The 22,063-nt window shown below is 37.9% G+C and overlaps 1 protein-coding gene across 6 annotated transcripts in view; it reads left to right on the top strand.

Annotated features, from left to right (window-relative positions):
* The window catches only part of TANK (TRAF family member associated NFKB activator), a 29,891-nt gene extending 8,473 nt beyond the window's left edge, over positions 1 to 21,418 (top strand). For 3 of the 6 annotated variants that reach the window (XM_074595080.1, XM_074595077.1, XM_074595083.1), the window contains 7 exons: positions 477 to 589; positions 9,143 to 9,322; positions 10,610 to 10,686; positions 12,880 to 12,998; positions 14,632 to 15,215; positions 19,571 to 19,739; positions 20,934 to 21,418. In XM_074595080.1, coding sequence (XP_074451181.1) covers positions 477 to 589; positions 9,143 to 9,322; positions 10,610 to 10,686; positions 12,880 to 12,998; positions 14,632 to 15,215; positions 19,571 to 19,738 — 1,241 coding nt within the window. In that variant the 3' untranslated portion in view covers position 19,739; positions 20,934 to 21,418. Of the gene's footprint in view, positions 1 to 476; positions 590 to 9,142; positions 9,323 to 10,609; positions 10,687 to 12,879; positions 12,999 to 14,631; positions 15,216 to 19,570 lie in introns of all 6 variants that reach the window. The other 3 variants (XM_074595078.1, XM_074595082.1, XM_074595081.1) reach the window with 1 other exon arrangement.
* Positions 21,419 to 22,063: the final 645 nt, after the last annotated feature.

The raw sequence follows: 22,063 nt of genomic DNA, 5'->3' as shown, positions 1-22,063 counted from the left end.
CCATGGTTATATGTCTTTTATGTTAGATGAGTCTTGTGATGGTTATCTTATTGGATAACCAAAGCTTTATAGGCAGATAATTTTCTTTCAAATCAAATAGTCATTGATGGATAATTTTCCACTGTTTGTCTGTATTACATAAATAAGAGAAAAGAGTCAAAGTAACCATGTGTTAATCTGCCATGCTCATTAAATATTTATTCACACTAGCCTAACACTCCTGGTTTTCATAAATACTAGCAAAGTGGTTGGCTTTTATTTTTAAGAGTACATGTACGTTCCTTATTGCTGGTTTAGTCTTGCATTGTCTCTAAGCACAGATCAGGGCTTCTCTTGCTTGTTCAATATGAAGGTTTGCTCAAAGAAAATAAAGAAGTTAATATAAGCCTAGCTTCTTTTAATTTTGCTTGTACTTAGAAGCTGGCTGGGGAAAAACGCAGTAACAATTAGCTGCCTGTTGTTGTTTTTTTTTTAAGGTAATGCACATCCCTACATTCTGATGCATGAAGACATTGAAACCTCCAACTTATCTTTCAGCCAGCTCTCTGAAAAACTGAACATAGCAAAACAAAGAGAAAAACTCTTAAAGGTATGGTCGCCTGCAGTATGTTTAACATAAGAACACATTTGTTCTGTGATTATACTACGAGAACATAAAGAGATAAGTGAGATTTTTACTGGTGCCTTTGAACTGCACTTCTTCTAATCAAGATCCTCACCTGAAGTGCATGAGTGTTGTGCCACTGCGGTGTACTTAGGTGAACTAAGCACCTATCTTTGATCCTTCACAGCACAATTGCTGTTTGGCCATCAAGCTCCCTAGAATAGTTTTGATTATAAAGTAGGAACTTACTTGCTTATTTATTTCTTAACCTGCCAAAACCAGTGGTCAAGAAGGGGTTTTCTCTTTCTCTCACAAGAGCTTTTCATATTGCAACCAGTCTGTGTATTTTTGCAAGAAATGGAGAATCTGCACTCAAAAAGTGATAGAGTCTGGAGATGCTGATGATTTGTTTGATTTTTTAAATAGCCAGTTTTAATACAATGTCTCTTCTGCCCCTCTTGACTGACATAACACCAAGATTTTCACTACAGCCTGTTGAGAATAACAGGAATAAGAATAAAGCAATAGTGCAGAAATACCTTGAATTAATTTTGCATATTGAGCAAAGACAGTGACAGAGACGCACAAAGTTGCATTGTTCTTATCCTAAGTCATCCTACAGTGTTTTTGGAGAACTGTCTTGTAACATAAAATCTCTTCATTTTGAATTTGAATGTCCATAGCAGTGACCCTGTAAGGGTCATAAGACGACCCTTGTATGAAATCAGGCATTGGATTTATAAATAATTAATTTCAGGATTTGTTCCCTAAACCTGAGCTATAAACAAATTAATTATGCTAAATTCTCAGAAATGCATTTTTTAATCAGAAATGTTAATTTAAAAATAATTTCATTGGATGACTGATGCTTGCTTAATTATCTTGAAGGAATCTCATGCGAGCCTAAGCCTTTGCAAACATTGTAAACATACTGTTACCAAAGATTTATATATACTCCTTTTTATTTTAAAAAAGTCTTTATATTTCTACACTAGAATCTGTAATCACAAGATGTCATTTCTTCCCTAATCTTTGCATTTCTTTGGAATACAACACAGCTGAAGGGTTAATTCTTTGATGGAGCATCTTTGCAAAGATGCTGTTTTGAGTTGGATAAAAATTATGTCTTATGGCTGCACATAGAGCCCTGACCAAGTCTAATGTTTCATACTCTTCTTTCTGAATGCTTGCTCAAAGACAATAGTTTCAAGTAACTCAGTCATATAATGGCTAGGAGAAAGGAAGATATGTTTTCTGCTGTTCTCTTGGGGAAACACTGAGAAATTACATGGTCTATACTGAAGATTACAGACAATGCATGAGAAGCTGGAATCATTATTTTAGGGGCTATTTTCTTAATGGAATATAAGTTATTTGTCTTTATCTGCATTTTTTTGTGTAGTCAGTTATTGCAGTTACATCTCTGCAATAGGTAGTTCATATAGATTTTGTTTCATCTGTGCCATGAACAGAAATATTTTGGGTATAACTCCATGCAGAGTAAACTACACAGTCTGTCTGCATTTAAATACAGGCTTAGTGCTATGCGATTAAGGTCTCTTCAGAGGGGATCAGCAGAGATCTAAACCCAAGCGAAGTCAGGTTGACCCAGCCTATTCTATGTTCCTGTTATTGGGAATGTAGTAGCTCTCGAAGCGTTGAGAGCACGGACCTCGAGGAACGCATGTTTGACTGGCCCAAGGCTGGCTTCTGCAGAGGCACACAGATATCTTTGCACCATTCTTCCGATATAAGGAGGATCCTAATGTTTGGTGTTGTGCCTAGTAAGCTTACGCTAACCTGGCAAGAGTGATACAAAGATGTCCAGACAGCAAAGCAGAGGTACGCACACTTGTATTAGCTCTGGCTGTGTCTTGGCCATGCCATTCATGGGCTGGCTATGGGTGGAGATACGCAGCAGTCTCTGTACACAAGTCCTCATTTTATTGAATAAACTCAGAGGAGAAGAACCATATAACCCCATCTTCCTGTTGAAGATGATGAAAAATTAATTGTATTGAGATATGTTTTTGTGGCAGCTGCCAATTTTTGTACTTTTTAAAGGAAGAACTTTTGATGGATAAAAAGGTAGACTGCATAGAATGAATGTATGGAACAAGTTGGGGAAAATGAACAGTAGCAAATCACCAGGACCACATCAAGTTAACCTAAGAGTTCCCACTTCTCTGTCTTTCTGAATAAATGAAGTAAAAAAAAAAAAAAAGGGAAAAAAAATTGATGTGCCATATTCAAAAAATAAAAAAGCAAAACGGAGACAATTCTTCACAGGATAGGTAGTCAACCACTGGAAAACTGGACAACTTCATGGAAGAGAAATTTGTGCAGAGTTAATAAATACTTAGAAACTATTACTAAGAAGGTCCGGGAATTTATTTAAAGATGTATCCTGAATGCCTCCTGTTTTCTTGTACTCTTCCCTAGACATCATATTTTGACATCTGTTAGACCAAAAATCCATCATCCTGTCACTGACCCAATATAGTTGTCTTGTATGTAATTCAATAAAGTATTGGCTTTGTCAGCTATTGAAATTTGGAAGCTCCAATATTCTATTTGAAAGCCTGTGTTTTTCTAATCATTTTCTATCCACATTCTGCTTTAAATGAAATAAATGTCTACAGCCATTGTCCATTACTGCATCAACTGCTTCCAAATAATAAATTATTATTACAGTCCTTAAGTTAAAACGTTGCTGTTTCTTCCTGGCCTTCCTTGAAACTCAGAGTCTTTCGTGGCTGGAGGTGCTTGGGTTTATTGATACCTATTGAAACTGTCTTTTGCTAAGTCCAATGGGATTTCTCAGTGGACTGTGGTCTGTCCTCCAGTAAGTTAATAGAAATCCTGAATCGATTGTAATAGGTGCATGGTTAGAGCTTAAATTTCAGAGGCTTAAAATGAGGGAGAGGTTAGCTTTTCTGAGTTTTCTAGTCAGTGGCCATACTTCTGTATTTCACCTGCTGTTGTCAAATTCTGTTGCCAGTGTGTCATAAATTTATTTTTTTTTTGTTCACATTCATCTTCACGGAAAGAGGTGAGTGGACCAGATTGGCTGGGTGGTCAGTACCAAATTAAATACAAGATTAACAGATTTTTTCAGTCCCCTGCTTGAGGAAACCAAAGAGACCTAAATTGCTGCCTGTTTATGAGTACAGCCTGGCTAAACTTTATTAACTAGGTAGAATGTGGATCCAGTTACTGTTTCAGAGCCAAAGCCGCCCAGCAAATAGAAAACCTTAGTATGCAAATTACACAGTGTCAAGTAAAGCTTCTCTGCATGCTGTTTTTAGCACAGTCAGCCATCAGAATCCTTGTAAACTCCATAAAACATGAAGCTAAAGTCAATACCTGTGATAAGAAAACATGCTCATGTTCTTATTTTCCTAGGTCAAGAACCTCAGTATTAAACACCATGTGGAGTTTGTTGATCAGAATTTCTTGTGCCATGGAAAAGGGGAAGAAACTGTGTGTCAGGAATCAATGATGCATATGGTGTACAAAACTGTTCATCCTTCAATAAATGCTTAGGTCTTTTTTTTTTTTGTGCAGGACATAAGCAGAGGAATAGCAGATGTATGGTAGTCATCTTTGTGCTCAAAATTATGGTGCTAAAATATTTAAGTAACTTAAGAGCAGCTACTGCAGTGCTTTTGTAGAGTTGTGTGTTCCAGTCAATACCAGCTTCTCTAGTATCACTTTGTTTCCTGTCTTTGATGCAAAGAAAGCTCTACTTCATGACTTTATGCTAGCTGACAATTTTATGCATTTAGTTGTTCTTTGCTGCTAGTATGATGTATGCAGTAGGATTAGTTAGGCCCTGCTACCTGATATAAGAAATTCTGGTATCGATAGCCTTTTTTCTTATTGCTTCATCTGTTTCAGCTGTCTCTACCCAGTAGTAAAGAATAGTTTGTGGTTAAACTGTTTAAAGTTACAGTTAATATTCTCTGCGAGCACTTACAGTAGTTCATCAGTTGAATAGTATTTTTCCTTGAAATCATCTGACAGTTTGTTTATTCTGGGAAGCACACTTCAGGGAGAAATAAAAAGACCTGCCTTTGCAGCAGTACAGTCTGGGGACTGACTGGCCGTGGAGCAGCTCTGCTGGAAAGGAGCTGGGGTCTTGTTAGACAGCAAGCTGAACAAGAGCCAGCAGTGTGTCCTGGCAGAAAAGAAGGGCAGCAGCGTCCTGGGCAGTATTAACAGGAGCACAGCTAGCATGGCTAGGGAAACAAGGATCTCCCTCTATTCGTCATTCATTGGACTGCATCTAGAATGCTACATCCAGTTTGGGGACCTCCGGTACAGGAAAGACATTGATAAACTAGAGTGAGTTCAGCAGAAGCCCCACTGAGATAGTTGGGGGCTTGAGTACATACCCCATGAGAAGCTGCAGAAACTGGACTTGTCCAGCCTGGAGAAGAGATGGCTTCAGGAGAAGGCAATGGCTTTCCAATACCTACATTGCAGTGATCAGGCAGATAGGGCCAGGCTCTTAACAGTGGTGCATGACAAGAGGATGAGAGACAATGGGCAGCTAAAACATGGAAGGTTCAGACATAAGGGAAAACTTTTCACCATGAGGACATCCAGGCATTGGAAAAGGTTGCCTGGAGAGGTTGTGCCATCTCCATCCTTGGTGAATTCAAGACCAAACTGAGTAACCTGATCAGACATCATACCTGACCCTGCTTTGATTAGGAGCTAGAGAAACCTTGAGGTCCCTTCCAACTTGATTCTATAAAGCCTCTCCAAAAGAAAAGATACTGATCTGTTCATAATACAGATGTAACCTCTTTGCTGGTTGCCAATACCAGCATGCTTAAAAGATCCATTGTGTGGCCAAGTACGTAACTGAGCAGGTATGACCTGTGTGACATACTTATTTGTCATGGCATTAGCTTTATAACTTCAGCCAGTTTATAAATGTTACCACATTGTTGCAAACACCCAAACTCAGTCAGTATTGGAAACTGTAAGATCATCGAGCTATGAAGGGCTGTGTTATTGAAAGATCCCAAAAGGTGTAATCATTTCTCCACTGTTTTTCCTGTTGTGATATCCTGACTGTGCACAAAAATGATTATTTACATCAATATATACTGATACATCTTCATTGCAATGTGTTGCGTGGCTCTTCTCACATTGGTTCCCATGTGGCTTCTCTCGTTGCTTGCTTAAATCTTGTCCCTGCTTCCTACAGGAGAATGTAGGAGAAATGCAGTCCTCCCAGATATCTGAAAGCTTTTGAAAGCCGACATGTTATTTGGAGCTATAATAGTCCCAAAGAGATCAATTATCTGTGTGCAGACCAATGCTGTATCACAGACTCAGTGAAAGAGTTACTGTCCTTAAGATGGAGTTGTTCAAGGGCAAGTGTTGTGTTTGACGTAAGCTTTTTCCTAGGTGTTTGGATTTCCAACAAATCATTTTCAAAGGAAAATACAGGAGAAGCTGCATCCTATTAGCTTTTTGAATGGGAAATGGAATTTGACCATGGAATGGTCAGACTAGATATAATGAAGACATTTTTTACAATGAGGGTGGTGAAACACTGGCACAGGTTGCCCAGAGGGGTGGTAGATGCCCCATCCCTGGAAACATTCAAGGTCAGGTTGGACAGGACTCTGGGCAACCTGATCTAGTTGAAGTTGTCCCTGCTTCTTGCAGGGGGAGTTGGACTAGATGACCTTTAAAGGCCCCTCCCAACTGATTCTAATGTTTGGGAACCCTGTGACCAAGTAATGGCTCTATCATAGCTTGGGGTCTGTGAATGCACACCATAGAATATCACTCCCTTCCCATTCCTGGAATGGCAAAAAGCAGTTCCCCATACCATAGCTACTGTGACTTTGTAATCTTTAAAGAACATGGAAAAGGTAAATAGTTATAAAATTATGTTCAGCATCTGGCCCTTCTATAACTTTCTTCAAAGTATTTTCAGATCTCTTAAGAATACTTTTATGCGTGTCTCCATGTCCTCTTAACATAAGTTGTTATTTTTTTCCCCACATCACTAGATATGATTGTCTTTTCTCATTCATCAGATGCTTCCTTAACTTGCTTTGAACTTTCTATGCCTCATAGTACTGTAATTCTTCCTAGTGTTCTTGTTGTGCCATTCGAGAAAATGAAATCTAGCTGCTGTAGCATCAGTTATAGAAGATGATGTATGGGTTCTTTAGCCTAAAAGCTTCAGTCTTGTTTGTTTGTTTTTTTCGAGAACTATACAAAAAAAAATTCTCCTTTTTTTTGTCTTTTGCTGTTTCTTTGTGGTTTTTTTTTTCATCTGCTTCCCTGGATTCTTATCTACCATGATGTATACAGATTCCACGCTAGAAGAGTATAGAAAATGTTTCATGATCTGTCCTAGGACTCTACATATATTGCCCACACCACCTGCCAGAAGTGCAAATCATGGAGGAAGGGTTAGAATTAAGGAAGTTAACAACACCTAAAGCAGAAATACCATGTCAATTCAAAGATTGAAAGAATGGGATACGTAAGATCTGCAGATGATGGTGAGAGAGGAGTTTTGCTGGGATAGAAACATCCCATTTCTAGACAACGTTTTGAACCCACTAAGCAGAAGAGGCTTAATCTTGATCCCTGAGATACCAGCCAAGTCCAGAGTTGCGTTGAAGCTCGTAGGTTTATTCTTCAAAGTCACAACTGACACTAAAGAAAAAAACAAATGCCTTCAAAGCCATTTTTCTGTGGGTTTTTTATCCAGCTAGTATAACTTTTGGAGGCTAAACTGTGTGTCAGCTGCGTATACACGCATGCGTGCTTAACCACCCAGTATGTCTGTAGAGTGGCTCTGGACCTGTCCCTACATGGCTGTCATTGTCTAGTAGAGTAGCCCTACCTGCCTAATCTCCAAAAGCACAACCTCACCCTAGTTAGGTCCCATTTGTAAATAAAACAAAATGTTCTTGAACAAGCACTTATTTGCTTCTTTCCTCTTCACCTTGCCCTACCTATCTGCAGACTACCTCACTGCGTTTCACTTACTTCTTGCATAGTTAACCCTTTGGGCTTACTTCTCTTGCAGAGACAGTTGGGGCTTCAGGCCACTTTTTGTTACACTTGATACAGTTCAAGATCAGTGTTTCTATAGATTTCATAAACTGACAGATAGAAGGTTTTCATAGCCACAGTTTTTAACCATAGGTTGTTTCGTGAAAATTATTCGAGGACTATCTTTGTGCATATTAAAAAAATTGTTCGTTATATTCCTCTTCATTCCACCAAAAAGCCCACATACATAAAAATTCAATGAATTACCAAATAGATAGTTAAAGTGGAGCCAGCCACTGCTTTTTATTTCACAAATCTTAATAGCATTGCAATATTTGCAATGTAATCCTGGTGATATATACAAACTGGGGGACGAGCGGCTGGAGAGCAGGCCCACGGAAAGATATCTGCGGGTTTGGGTTGATGGCAAGTTGATATGAGTCAACAGTGTGCCCTGGCAGTCAAAAGGGCCAACCACATCCTGGGGTGCATGAGGCAGCGCATAGCTAGCCTGTCAAGGGAGGTGATTGTCCCACTCTGCACTGCACTGGTGTGGCCCCACCTTGAGTACTGTGTGTGGTTTTGGGCACCTCAATGTAAGGAGGACATCAAACTATTAGAGTGTGTCCAAAGGAGGAGGGCGACCAAGATGGTGAAAGGCTTCAAGGGCAAGATTTATGAGAAGCAGCTGAGGTCACTTGATTTGTTCAGTTCAGAGAAGAGAAGGCTGAGGGGTGACATCACGGCAGTCTACAGCTTCCTCATGGGGGTGGGCAACAGAGTGGGAGGTGCCGGTCTCCACTTTCTGGGGACCAGCAATGGGACACAAGGAAATGGAATGAAGCTGCGTCAGGGGAAGCTCAGATTGGACATTAGGAAAAGGATCTTCACTGAGAGGGTGGTCAGTCACTGGAACAGGCTCCCCAGGGAAGTGTTCATGGCACCAGGCCTCTCAGAGTTCAAGGAGCATCTGGACAATGCTCTTAGTCATATGGTTTCATTTTAGGCAGTCCTGTGAGGAGCAGGGGGTTGGGCTCGATGATCCTTATAGGTCCCTTCCTACTTCAGATATTCTGTGATTCTGTGATTCTGTTCTTGGGTCTGCTCAAAAATTAAGGTAGCTACAGAATATCACCTTCTTCAATATTGTTTAAGATTGATTGAAATTAATGAAATATTATTTTATATACTGTACATACAATATATTGTACATAAAATGTTAATATCCATGATATAGTGAGCGAACCAAGAGAGTATCTTTATTTTTTATAAACATTAATATGACTTTCATAAATTCAGAACATACAGTTGTTTTGAGTAATCATCTATGATAAATTATGTCTATGTGTAGTGGTAGAAGTCTTTACTAACAGTTTAAAATTAATTAACTGGCCCTTACTTATGTTGCAAAAGCTTATTTTATTCTTGGCTGCTGAATAGTGATATTCCACAGGCCTCAATTCTATTAGTTGTATTGATGTTTCTAAAATAATTTTTTAGGAACAGTTAGAAAGCGAGAGCATGAAGTTGAAGCAACTTGAAGACAAAAACAATCAAAAGGAAAGGAAGCTTTTATCTATTATTTCCAACCAAGAAGATAAAATAAGAACTCTGAAAAGCAAATTGAAAGAATTAAATGAAGCACAAAAGGGTATACAGATGCCAACGTATAAAAGGGAGGTAAGATAAGAAACCAAGTTGAGATAAAATGAAAAACACTAACATTTGTAAATTATTACTTCTTTCAAACATGTTTATACTAATAATTCTAAGAAACTGATCTTAAATTTTAGCATTATATAATTACTAGGAAATCATTAAAATATGCAAAGCACATAGGGAACACCGAACTATTAAATACATATTGGTTGTTAATTGTGTGTTAATCATTCTATGTTATGTCATTAAAATTTCAGTGTTTGTGAAAACTCCAGATTAGCATTTCTGTTTTATAATTTTCAGTTGGAAGTTTTCATGAAGATTGAGTTGATTTTTTCACTTTTATGACACCCTATTTTTGTCACAGAAGAGTATCCAGAGTGCTATTCTGTCCCTGTGGGATAGCTAGAGTGCAGTCATGGATGTGAATCTAACCACGTAACCACATTTTAGTTAGCTAATTTAAAGTGAACGTAGATAAGGGGAGGAGCACAGCAACACATAACTTGTTGCTATTATACTTGCCAAGCATTACTTAACTTACCGTGGTAAGCATTTCCAACCCGTGTTGCTAGGTGTAAGGCAGCTCAAACGTGTCTACGGGAGCTGCAGCGGCACTTTAGTGCAAGGTAAGAAAGACAAACCTGGAGGCTGTGGGTCTGTGATTGTAAACAATGTATCATTGCAGTCAGCTTATTTGGCAGACATATGATCAAGTTCTGTGTCTGATTTGGAGCACATATGAACTACCCAGGCCATCTGGTAATGTAGATCTAGTGGAACTGCAGCTTAATGACTGGTTATTATAAAAACTTTCCTTAATGCCTGGCAGATTTAAAACTGTGTAATACTAGAGTTAACCACAAGGTGGTAGTCAAAGTTAATAACTTATTTAAAAACCTGCTAAAACTCTTGACATATTAGCTTGTGATGTGTTCATTGAAAATTTCAGTGAATAAATTGATTTTTAATAACTAAAATAGCTGGATACCTCACTAACAAGCCTATACACAATATGTAATATTACCTTATACGCGACTGAAACAGAATGACAGTCAAGCAATATTCTTAGAACCGGTTTCCTTTCAAGGGAGTATGAGCAGAGGAATGCCATACTGAGTTGCTAAGTTAAACTAAAAATAGGAATTTCACACAAACAGTAAAAAACTGTTTTTGTCATTTTGTGAATGTTTTGAGAGCTTCCAGAAGGACTAGGTGAAGGATCCCGTGATATTTTTATTCATACCAGGGTGAAGAACAGAATTAATATGCTAACCTGTGATCAATATTTTCATCTTTTACTTCAAGGTGAAAAGTAAGAAAATTGTTCCAGGTAAACCTGAATTATCTCTAGGGATCTTGGGTATTTCGCCTATGCCTGAAAGGTAAATACTTTTGCAGCATTTTTTAAATTTGCTTTTAATTGTCTTTTCTGCTATTAAACAAGACCAGCTGCTTCCCTCTTTTCTACACAGTACCTTAAAAAATGGATGGGGGAGGGAAGGGGGAAGCAGCAGCGGTCAAAGAGGCAGTGTGGGAAGGTAATAAAGCCAGCAACTATATGGAATTATAGCTGAGGCTTTGCAAGTATGTAAGCATAAGCTGGGAGGAAGAAAAAGAGCCACTTGGTTCAGCAGGAGGTTAAACTCTGTGGGAAGCAGCAGCGGATGTTAATGCTGGGGTTTGGATAAGCATTAACTCCCTTGCGTTAACTCTCTTCAGAAGAGGAATGTACAACCGTAATGGATTAACTGATGGCAGCACAGCAGAGGAGCCTGCTGCGCTGCCAGGAGGAGGTCTGATAGACAGCATGAAGAAATAATTCTTGGCCAGATCCATCCTAAATGAGAGAGTTTGAAACCAGGTTTATCTATAAGCTGAAGCCAGACAGCCCTTGCTATGACCAAGGGACCAAAAGCAGTATATTTCTTATACAAGTATTCCCTCTTCTGCCAGTGTTTTGGGAAAAATATTGACCAAAGTCTTAGGTTTGTGTTTTTCACAGGATAGGCAGTAATACCACTTTTAACAATTTTGCTGAGGTCAAGTAGAAGATTCTCTAGGAGAGTATTAGGGAAAAGTATCATAAACTCTTGCTGTTTTCTTATACTCTTGCCTAGGCATCTGCTTTTGGCCACTCTCAGACATAGGTTGGGTGAACTACGTCGATCTTTAGTCTGACTCTCTACTGCTTTATGATAAGAAAGAGAGGAAATAAGACTGTGATGTGATGTGATGTGATAAAGACTTCTTTGTCTTTACTGATTTATATCTAAAAAAATGAAAAACCTTTACCTGTCTTCTGTCTCCCTCCTCTCAAATAGCTCCCTTACTAAAGTAAAGTTCTTGGAAACAGGTATGTGACTGGTAAGATTACTGGTAATCTTACACTAGTAAGATTATAGTATCACAAATGTCTAGCAAATGAAGATTGATTTGTCTAATCATATGTACATTTTAAGCTCCGATTAGAAACTTTTGTTAAGAGTCTTTTTTAATTTCACATTTATCAAAACACCTGAAAAATGGTCAGAATGTGTTAACAGTAGCAACTTTAATTCCTTCTATAGAATTTTTATTTCAAATGAGATACAAATAGACATTTGTGTCTTCCAAAAACAGAAGCACAGCAGAAGTAGGAACACAGCTCGTGACACTTCTGATTGCTATATGAATACTCAATAAAAAGGAAAACAATTCACCGAATCAAAGAAAAATTTCTTTTGAGCTCTTTTGACACAAAGATGCAAAAGAGAACACAAATCCAGTTTGTCACCAACTTCACTTTTTCATCCTTGAAGTTTGTTTTATAAAATCCATGATATTGTGCTTAGAAATATAAATTCCTCAGCAAATTTATTAAAATTTCACAATGGAATTTTATGGATGCATCAGTAACTGAATAATGTAGTGTCTTTGGGCAAATAAAACTCACACCAGCATGAAGAACTATTTTTACCATTCTCAGTGCAGATAACTAAATATCGGATGTCCGTATGATACTCTGGAAAAGATGTAATATAAAAAAGTCCTCAAAATAAAAGGAAAAGTCATGTGATATTGTATAAAACAGAGAAGGAATCAGTTCATGAGCCCCTCTCCAAAATGTCAGGTAGACAGAGAAGGAAAGAGAAGTAACAAATGCTTTTGTGTTCCTTCTCCTGCAAAGTCTGAAGTGCACAGAAAACAATGGAAAACAACTAATGTTCACAGCAGCAGCATCTTATTTTCCCTACAATGAGATAGAAACAGTACCCTTGCAAAAGATAAGCTGTTCCACAAAATACCTGAGGGAACTGAAAGAAATGTAAAGGCTGGATTTTTGAGGGGGTCAGGCCCTAAGCTCGAAGGTAGGTGTGTATGATACAACTGAACAGCTCTTTGACAACATTTTCTTTTCCCTTTTCTGCTTGCTTTTACTGAGGAGAACAAAAATATGTATACATATGTTGAGGAACAAGGTATCCAAGAAAAGTAGCTTACACTATTGTTTTTCTCTGGTTTGTGGGTGTGACTAGATTAAAGGTCACAACAAGCTGAATTGGTTGACTCTCTAATTTACAATTTTGATCTTCCAGGGAGAATCTGGAGACTATTTTCCAGGACATGAAAGAAGAGTGTCATCGAATCTGTATGCTAGCCAGAGAACAAACAGACCAACTGAGTAAATTTAAGATAAAGCCAGAACCTGAAACTGGTAATATCATACTTAAGCTCTTATTGTGATTCAACTGTTTGAAAGCTTTGCTTTATATTTGAAAATACTGTAAATTACACATACATAGAAGTACTTCCACTGTTTACCATCTGCCTTTTTCAAGTCTGCTCACATGGTGCTCAGTATTTCACCAAGAAAACGCACCGCCAGTTTTGGCATTCTATGACGAATGCTCCAAATCACATGCTATGAAAGACAGTCATCACATCAATGGCTCTTGTAATTGTTTTGTCCCTTGGAGTGAGAGGCAGGCACTTACTACATGTGATATCCCATCATACTGTGTGAATGACAGCACTTGCTTGCTTTTAATTTAGCTGTCAGTTCAAAAGATGTCTGTTATGAATGTCTCTGGCCCCATATCTGCTAGAGGAAAACTGCCGGACTGGACTGAGGAGAGTCAGAGGACTTATTTTCTAGACTTTCTTGTGCAGACTTCTGAATACTGTTGTGTTATATGGGACAAGAGCTTAATCCAACAGGTCCTGAGAACAAAAGAAAGGCTTGATTTTTTTGCAACTGAAGAGATCCTGAATGTCTAGTTCTGCTAATGCTTACATTTAATGTAATGTAGGCTACTATGGGTATTCCCTACTAGTTTTTCTTAATAGTAGGATCAGACTCTTAAGTGATTTCAAAAACACCTGCCAGACTTAAACGGTTGAAGCAGAAGACACTGATTTCAGCACTTGCTTCTAATTTAGGTTATACCATTACTGAAGTTTTGTTACATGAGCGCTAATGTCTAGCTCATGTCTTCAAATCGCTATGTCTGATTGTTATATGCTGATTGTACGCTACTAAATGTTATTATTTGGGCGTGGGAATTTTGGGGGGTTAGTGCTTGGCAACTTATTTCAGAATGGATTTGTTTTCCTTAAATGAGTGCCTAACTCAACTGTGTGAAAAGCTATACATGATATAGATTGGATCTGCTTGATTTCTGTTACGTCTGTGGCCCACATTACTACAATATCTGAGTGATGTCGGAAGGCTGCAGTACAATAAATGTGTACTGATGTTATTCTCTCACTTGATTAGGAGTAAACCTGCATATTATTACCATTTTTGTTAATAAAATGACAAAAATTAAGGGGAAATTCTCAAAACAAAGGGAAAATATGGTCCTACTTATGAATAGTTATTCATTTTAGATATTTACCTAATTTGGAAACCAATGGAAGTTTGGTACCTGAATACATTCTAAAATTGTGCTCATGGTGCTTAGCATGTTCTTGGCACTGTGTGAAATGGTTTTGGTTCCAGCTTCTATTTCTGACAGAACAATTCCGTAAATATATGCAAGTATGTGTTAAGAGTATGGGACAACATAATTTTCAATAAAATGAAAATGTTTGTAGCCATAAATCAAAGAGAAATATAATTATTAGAACAGAATTACTTGTTTTTATTTCGGTTCTGATAATTTTTGTGTCAGAGCTAGTGTTTGTGAATGAGAACTGCGCCTCAAACTGATTCCAAAGAGAAAAAATAAAGGTTGAAAAGCCAAGAAGAAAATCAAAAACCTCTCAGGAAAAATACCCCAGCGCCACACCTTTAACAGTTATACTGCAGTGGACTATTTAATGTTTTCTTCGTTCTTTCTTCACAGAAATACAGTTTTCCATGCCGATACAGTGTACTGATAAAACTGATGAACAAGCAGAAGAGCTTTTTAAGCCTCGGGTTATAAAGGATATAAATAGAGGTGCATCATGCATCACATCTATCACACCAAGAGGAGTGGGCCAAGATGAGGACAACAACTCTGTAGAATCACTTTCTAAATTTAATGTCAAGTTTCCACCTACAGACAATGACTCTGCTTTCTTGCAGAGCACTCAGGAAAAACCAACAGTTCCTTGTACTGGTATAGCCGAAAACATGCTTCAAGATCATCATTTTAACCTGGAGCACAGAGACCGTGCTGTTAACCTCAGTAAATTGGAATCTAACTCATTTGAAGCTCATGGAGTTGATCTCATGACCTCAGCTTTACAAAGCCTAACTACTGTTGACAAAACAAACCCCCCAAATCATGCAAACATGCCCATAGAAAATGCCCATGACAAAACCTGTTTAAACACAACAGACACTGGTTTCACATTTGTACCTAAGCACACAAACCAGGGTGTACCTGAAGTAATTTTTCCTTCTTTAGAAGCTGCTGGGACAACCATCAGAGGTCCTCATCAGGTATCTTTCTATAAATACTGTACATTTCAAAAAATGGTAATGATTCAGACAAACGCTTTGCAAAGATCTTTGAGGCAGGATTAATATAGTCTATGAGGTATCTCATCAGTCTGTTTATAAGACAATATCTCATCAGTTCTTCCTTATACTGAAGTACATATACAAGGCACTTTTCCAGGGAAAGGGCAGGAATTTAAGCAGATGTAAGCACTGGATATGCTTGCACAAATTTCAGTTCATTTAGATATTAATTGCTTCTATATCTATTTCAAAGCTGTCATTAATTGTATGTTGCTCCTTAGATTGCTTTCTTTCTACCCTTGATCTCAGTTGAATAGGGCACATAATTGTTTTAATTGTTTTTAATGTACAGCAGAGAATATGACAAATGGACTAATTAAAAAGCTGAACAGATAAATACTTCACTGTGGAAAAATGTTCTACTTTTTATCTCAACCTGAGGTATAAACAGCACCCTATTCCTCCCCTCTAAAAAGACTTAAGATTTTTTCTTCATAGTTTAAGTAGTCAAGGAGGAAAGCATATTTATATTTTCAAAAGAAGGGAAGTTCACTGAAAGACTTTATTTTAGGTTTATGTAGGTTTATGTTATAGCTACTTGAAGTCCATGGAAGCTTTTGAAAGCAAGGCCCCGCTGCTGTAATGCAGAAAAACATTTCGGCGGGTTCTGACAATCGTGTCTCTGAATACATTGCTGCTTTGGTGTAACATCCTGTCTCAACTGAAATTGCTGGCAAAATTATTATGGACCTTTATGGACTGATTTTTTACATTACTGTGGCTTTTCTCACACCTTGTGAGAGGACAGCTTTTCAAGAGTAAGCAAATTGTGATATTTAGGAATTCTGTGAGGGTTGATTTGGCATATTTTTTACTATTTACATTGATGTGCGTTTGTGTTCTTTGCTAATGACAAGGTACGTGCAGCGGAAGAGCTTTATCTCTCAATTTGGCCACTGTATGACATGCAAAACCAGCATTTGGAAAGCGTTTGTAGGACATGATAGCTTGGATGTTTACTTCTAAAACGTACCCAGTCTGGTATAATTTTCTATGGCAAATCAGTTTTGGATTAAAAGTTCAGTGTGGAAAGTTTGCTGTTCTTCATCATTGTATTTTAAACTATAAGCCTGATTTTTCAAAATGTGTTTTAAATATCTATTTGTAATGTAGGAGATCTCAATTCTATACCAATTTACTAATCACAGTTATTGTGCTTTACTTTTCATTGGATCCTCAGTTAAAGTTGTGACTGAGTTAAGCAAATTAAGCCATTTATTTTATCACTGGTAGAATTCCTGTGGAGCTGTGAAGCATTCAGTCTATTGCTTGTTACTGTCCTCTTTTTCTGTATTCCCTCTCCAGCTTGTTCTTTTACTAGTTAGTCTGTGTATTCATTTTTCAATAGATGGCACCCTGCATTGTATATTACAGCAAGTGAAACAGCTGGTATGTGGTTATAAATTGATAAGAGAGTATGCAGCTTAAAAAAGTAGAAAAGAATTGTCGTTGAATAGCAATAAGCTTTTGGTTTGATCATTGGTATTTCTGCAAAATAAGGAGATTAATTTGGAGACATAATTTAAAATGTAAATTATCTACTTTGTGGAGAAAATATAATAACTCTAACACTTGGAGAAAAGAAGGGCAATGGTGAACAGTTTCAGTATTTGTCATATCTACAATAACACCGTAGAACATATAGGACATTGATTAAAATGTTACATCTTATACAGAAGCTTGTTTGAAACAAGCCAGTATTACTTTAGGATCCATTAAATATACATCTGTGAATATCAGTATATTTAACCATCCATCACCTTTATTCAGCTGCCTTCAAAAGAGGTTTTTAAGTATTTTCCCAGTGAATTGGACTCAACTTTAGATTTCTCTGACTGTTAATTGCGCTAAAGATTTGACTCACAGATAATATGTATGTAGATTAAATACTAATGTTTTTAAAAAGTTACTTGCATGCATGCCCTTTCAACTGTATTTACCTTAACTAAATTTCTGCATAAACTTGTTCTTAGTATTTTTATCGCTTTTCTAAGGGGTGGTTACCCTGCTTACAGCTTCCATCATCCCTGCCACTGGTGAGGCTCCACTAGGGAGGAATTATATACCTGATGTTTTTTTTCCCTAGTGTAGATAAAACTTTCAAGTATTTACTACATATGTTAACTTATAAAATGGAAAACCCCATAAATGCAATAGATTTGGCAACAGTAAGTTCTTGGAACTGCTCTCAGTTGCTGTAATAAATTTAGCTCTTTCCTTCTATGTGGATACTAAATGTGAAAACTCAGTACTGTTTTCTTAGGATGTAACTTTTTAAAAAAAACATGTGACTGAAAAGAGCAGCAGATTAAAATAAACATGGATATTAGTGGACCTAGGATTTTACAGAATACATTTAACTGAGACTTGCATATAGACGCGTGTGTTTATTGGTATTCACAGTTTGAGGGGGTTGTTTCCACCAAAAGTATTTCTAAGAATGTTCATGATTTTAAAAGTAAAACAATAGTATCTTGATCTTGATCTGAATATTAATGTTTCTGAAATAGAACATCTGCTTAAATAATGCCCGTTCTGAAAAGCATATTAAGCACATGCTTAACACTCAAAAGAAAGAAATGGAAGTTAAGTGCCTGCCTCAGTGGGTTGCTCCCTGTGTCACGCTTGCAAGATTAGAAATCTCACTATGTCCTTTGTAAGGTTTTTACAATACTATTTTATCTTTTTTTAAATGGTGCTTTACATCATAAGATACTAGAAACAAGTAATTCTAAGCACATTTCTGTAGGGATGTTTAAGTGTGTCAGTGTCTAGTAGATTTAATATGCAATTTACACCAGCAACGTACAATAAGTAGACTCTTTGAGCTGAAAAAAGTGGTGTGATTGCACTTAATTACTAATTAGTCAATTTAATTATATGGATTGCTGACCATAATGAAAGACAGTAAATCTGCTATTGCTATCTGATAAGCTAAACACTGTTTAAATAGGCAATAGACAGGAAATTGACTACAAGAAGTGCAGCTGCTTTAAAAATGAGGTTTAACTACTATGAAAGCCAGGTTAGTTGTACAGTGAGTTACCATGGGAGGAATAAACAATAGATTCTAACTATTTGGCATGATGAAATTTGAATTACAGCTGAAAATTAGAACTCTTGGGTAAGTATCAATAGCAAGAAATTTAAAACTTCTGAAGAAACTACTTTCTGAAGTATTCTCGCTTGCCTTTCCATGTGTGAGTGAAGCAAGAGAGAAGAAAACGGAGCCAAAAAAAAATGTAGGGTGCTCTCCTCTTCTAGGTTCCATCCCCACATAGAGCTCATACCAGCTTGCTGCCATTCTGGCTACTTTGCAGTCACGGCAGTATGCATTAGTTTTCAGTGTACTCAAAACCTAAACGTCTCGGCCGTATAACATAACTATGTATTTTATCTCGTGTTGCTAATACTTAAAGTAATGAAACTTGATTCTTAACTTTACTTTGAAAACTGATAAAAGACTTTTTGATTCCTAGTTGGTAGGAAGTACGCTCTCACTTAGAGTATATATCAGGCTGAAGTCCCTTGACCCCCCACATCAGGTAAACAGACTCGCTGGCTTTGAACTAACTGGCTCAGGGACCAAGAGCAATACAGCTGCTGAACCAAATTTAGCATGGTTTACAGAATTGCCTGAATGCATGGATAGGTATTCAGATGGTCCTGTTGAGTTTGATGCTGTCGTGGCAGCATCATCAGGAATCCCAAAACAGATTATTTGAGATACATGTACGCTAAAAGGCAGTGAGAGTAAGTAAGCAACTTAAGCCATATGACATTGCTCTGGTCATTTTGTAAGTAAACTGAAAACTAGTTACGTGTCAATAAGAACAGAAATAAAATATGATTCCTATTAACTCTCTACAAGAAACACTTTATTCTAAGGTTAAAATGTGTTGTCTCATTCCTGTTAAATGGCTGTTTATGTACTATGGCTTCTACAATAAAATACTGAAATGCAAAGTTAAAGAAAAGCCTTAATATGTATCAGACTGATATTACAGACTTTTGCTTATAGCAGTATTTATCATTAATAGATACAGAGGCATTTTAAGTGTTTGCAAGGATAGTACGTTTATAGAACTTTAAAAAATCAAAGTTCTGTCTCGCTTTTCTTAAATGAGGACTCTATAGTTAATGTCTCTGGCCAAGTAGGTGTAGAGGACACCTAGTTTAAAGAGGCAGGTATTTTTTTAATATAAATATAAACCACAGCATAATGTAAACCACATTGTAAACCACAGAAATAATCATTTTCTGTTTTCTTTTAGCTCATTTGGCAGCCTCGAGACAATGATTTGCTGGCACAAGCTTATACAGACCCTGAACTGAATCAGTGTGGAATATGTGAATTCTGTCGAGAAGTTTTCCCACCATCCGTAACATCTAAGGACGATTTTCTTCGGCATCTGAATTCCCACTTCAAAGTACAGTCTTAATGTATGAGAATTCAATGGATCACTCTTTTTGCGTACATTTGATTTTTTTTTTTACTCAATAGATACGCTAAGAATTTAAGACTTCTTGTAACAAGAACTCATGACTGAAATTGTTTGTCAGATAAGCACATTTTTAGTTGTCCTTTGACAAGGTGAAACGAAACTGTAAGTCACTCAGTACTGTAATTCATATTACTGCTTGTTACGCTTCAATATTACCTTTGAGAGTGATGTTAAACACCTTTTTTCTTTTCTTTTTTTTTTCAATTAATCATTGTCTGAGTATGCCCAAAGTCATGATTATATTTGAGTGTAGACTTGCAGGATTAATACCTTAATGTGTCTGGGGAAATCGGTGTAATGCGAGGATTTTTTTCTCAGTATCCAGTGATGTGATTATGTTTTCCTAGAAGTAAACAGGAAGAGAAGTAGGCTCTCATTTTTCATTTCTGCTATAAAATTTCCAAATTTAATGTAGAATAGTGAACCTCTTAATTCAGATTCTTGTAAAATCATCACAGTAACTGAATGCCAGGTGTGCCAAAATTAAGATAGGCTTGTTCACTAGTAAGATAAATAAACGGTTGACTTTGCCAGATGAATTGTTTACTAGAGAGAGTAATCAAACACAGCACATAAACGACCTGTTTGCCAAAATATAATGGTAGCAATTTTATGGATATCTGTTACATGTTATAAAAAAATAACAATTTTGTTCATATACCTTTCTAGCATTAATAATTAGTAAAAATACTTTAATGGAAAAGGTTATATTAATATGAAGGACGGAGTGAAAAAAGGTTAAACTTTCCCTAAAACTAAGAATACCAAAGATTATTTCCCTTTCTTTCTGGTCTGCTAGGAAGGATTGCTCAAGTCTAGAAATGAAAGAGGAAAACCTAATCACCCAAATCTCAGTGACTTAATTTTTAACTTGAATATGCTCAGTGGCTTTCTTAATGCAATTTAAATTAGCATTTAGTTGAAACATTGCATTCTGATAAAGTTTGCACATTTTCTGGATTTATTGGGATCAAATTAAAAATGGGGGATCTTACTAAGTAATTTAAGTTAATGATAAAGGGTGACTTGGAGCTTTTTGCATTTGAACTAAATATAGATTTTAGTCCTGATATTTGATAATTAGCATTAATATTTTCATAGCAGCAAAGCACAACAGTTTCTCTTTTTAAAGATTTGTTTGCAGGTGACCAATTTCTGGAAGAATGAACACCTGCATAATTTTTAGAAATGGATTTTTCTGCAATTATTTTCTCCATTTTAAACATCTCATGTTTGTGACTGGCTGTCAACAGAGTGTACTGTAATAAACAGCAGTGTACAGTGCGTGTCTGCTGCATGACCTGGAGAAAGAGTTTGTTGCTATGAGCATCTCTAAGGCCCAGCGGTGCCCAGCGCTGCCGAGGGTAGGTGCATCCCTGGGCTCGGCGTGCGAAGGACCTCCCCGGCGAGCACGGCTGGGGGTGGTTCCTGGGAGAGGCAGAAGTTCCAGCATTGGGAGGAGGGAAGGGGGATTCGCACATCTCCAGCCAGCCCGACACAAAACCGACTTATCCTCTCAACCGCGAAATTCGAGCTCAGAAGCTCACGTTATTAAGAGCTGATCAAACTGCGAATCACCTTTAAAGAAAATAAAGTCATCTATCCGTGTCCCCCCCCATGCGTGGATGTGTTTTCCCCATGAGTTCTTCTGCTGGCAGGGAAGGGCGGGGAAGGGGATGGGAAAAGGGAAGGACAGGGCAGGGAGCCCTGCGCCGAGCTCCCGAGCCGGGCCGCGGTTCTTTGTTGCTGGAGGCAGCCGCCCCCTCCACCCCCGCCCCGGCTCTGCCTGCAAAGCTGGGCTCCCCTGCGGCCGGGGCGGGGCGGGGGGGAGCACGGTTGTCCAAAGCCTCCTAGACCAGCAGAGCCCATCCATCTTCCAATATGAGAGCTCCTGCCTAGTGCAGCATCTTAGGCAGCTGCTTAAAACTTGCTGCCTGAGGGCGTCCAGCTAGGCTCAGAGACCACTGCGAGGGGCACCAGTCTGGTTTATAAATAAATAAATATCACGAGAAGCAGTTGTGAGCGATTTGAAGTGGGAGGTGAGTGTGGTCCCTGAGTGGGCCCCACTCATACAGCTTTCCTGGCGGAGGCTGCTGCTGCCAGCAGGGACATCTGCTTGATTGCACTCACCAGAGGAGGCTCAGTGTTCCTCCCCTCCGCTCCCCCTTCCACACAAGCTCAACTCAGCAGCGGAGGTTGAACCCAAATGGGAAGTGGGATTTCATTAAAAAAAAAATAATAAATCTGGGGGAAGGAAGTGGA

This window comes from Larus michahellis, chromosome 7 (assembly GCF_964199755.1).
Source record: "Larus michahellis chromosome 7, bLarMic1.1, whole genome shotgun sequence".
NCBI lineage: Eukaryota > Metazoa > Chordata > Aves > Charadriiformes > Laridae > Larus > Larus michahellis.
Note: the sequence above shows the minus strand (reverse complement) of the source record. Positions and strands in the feature narration are given on the sequence as shown.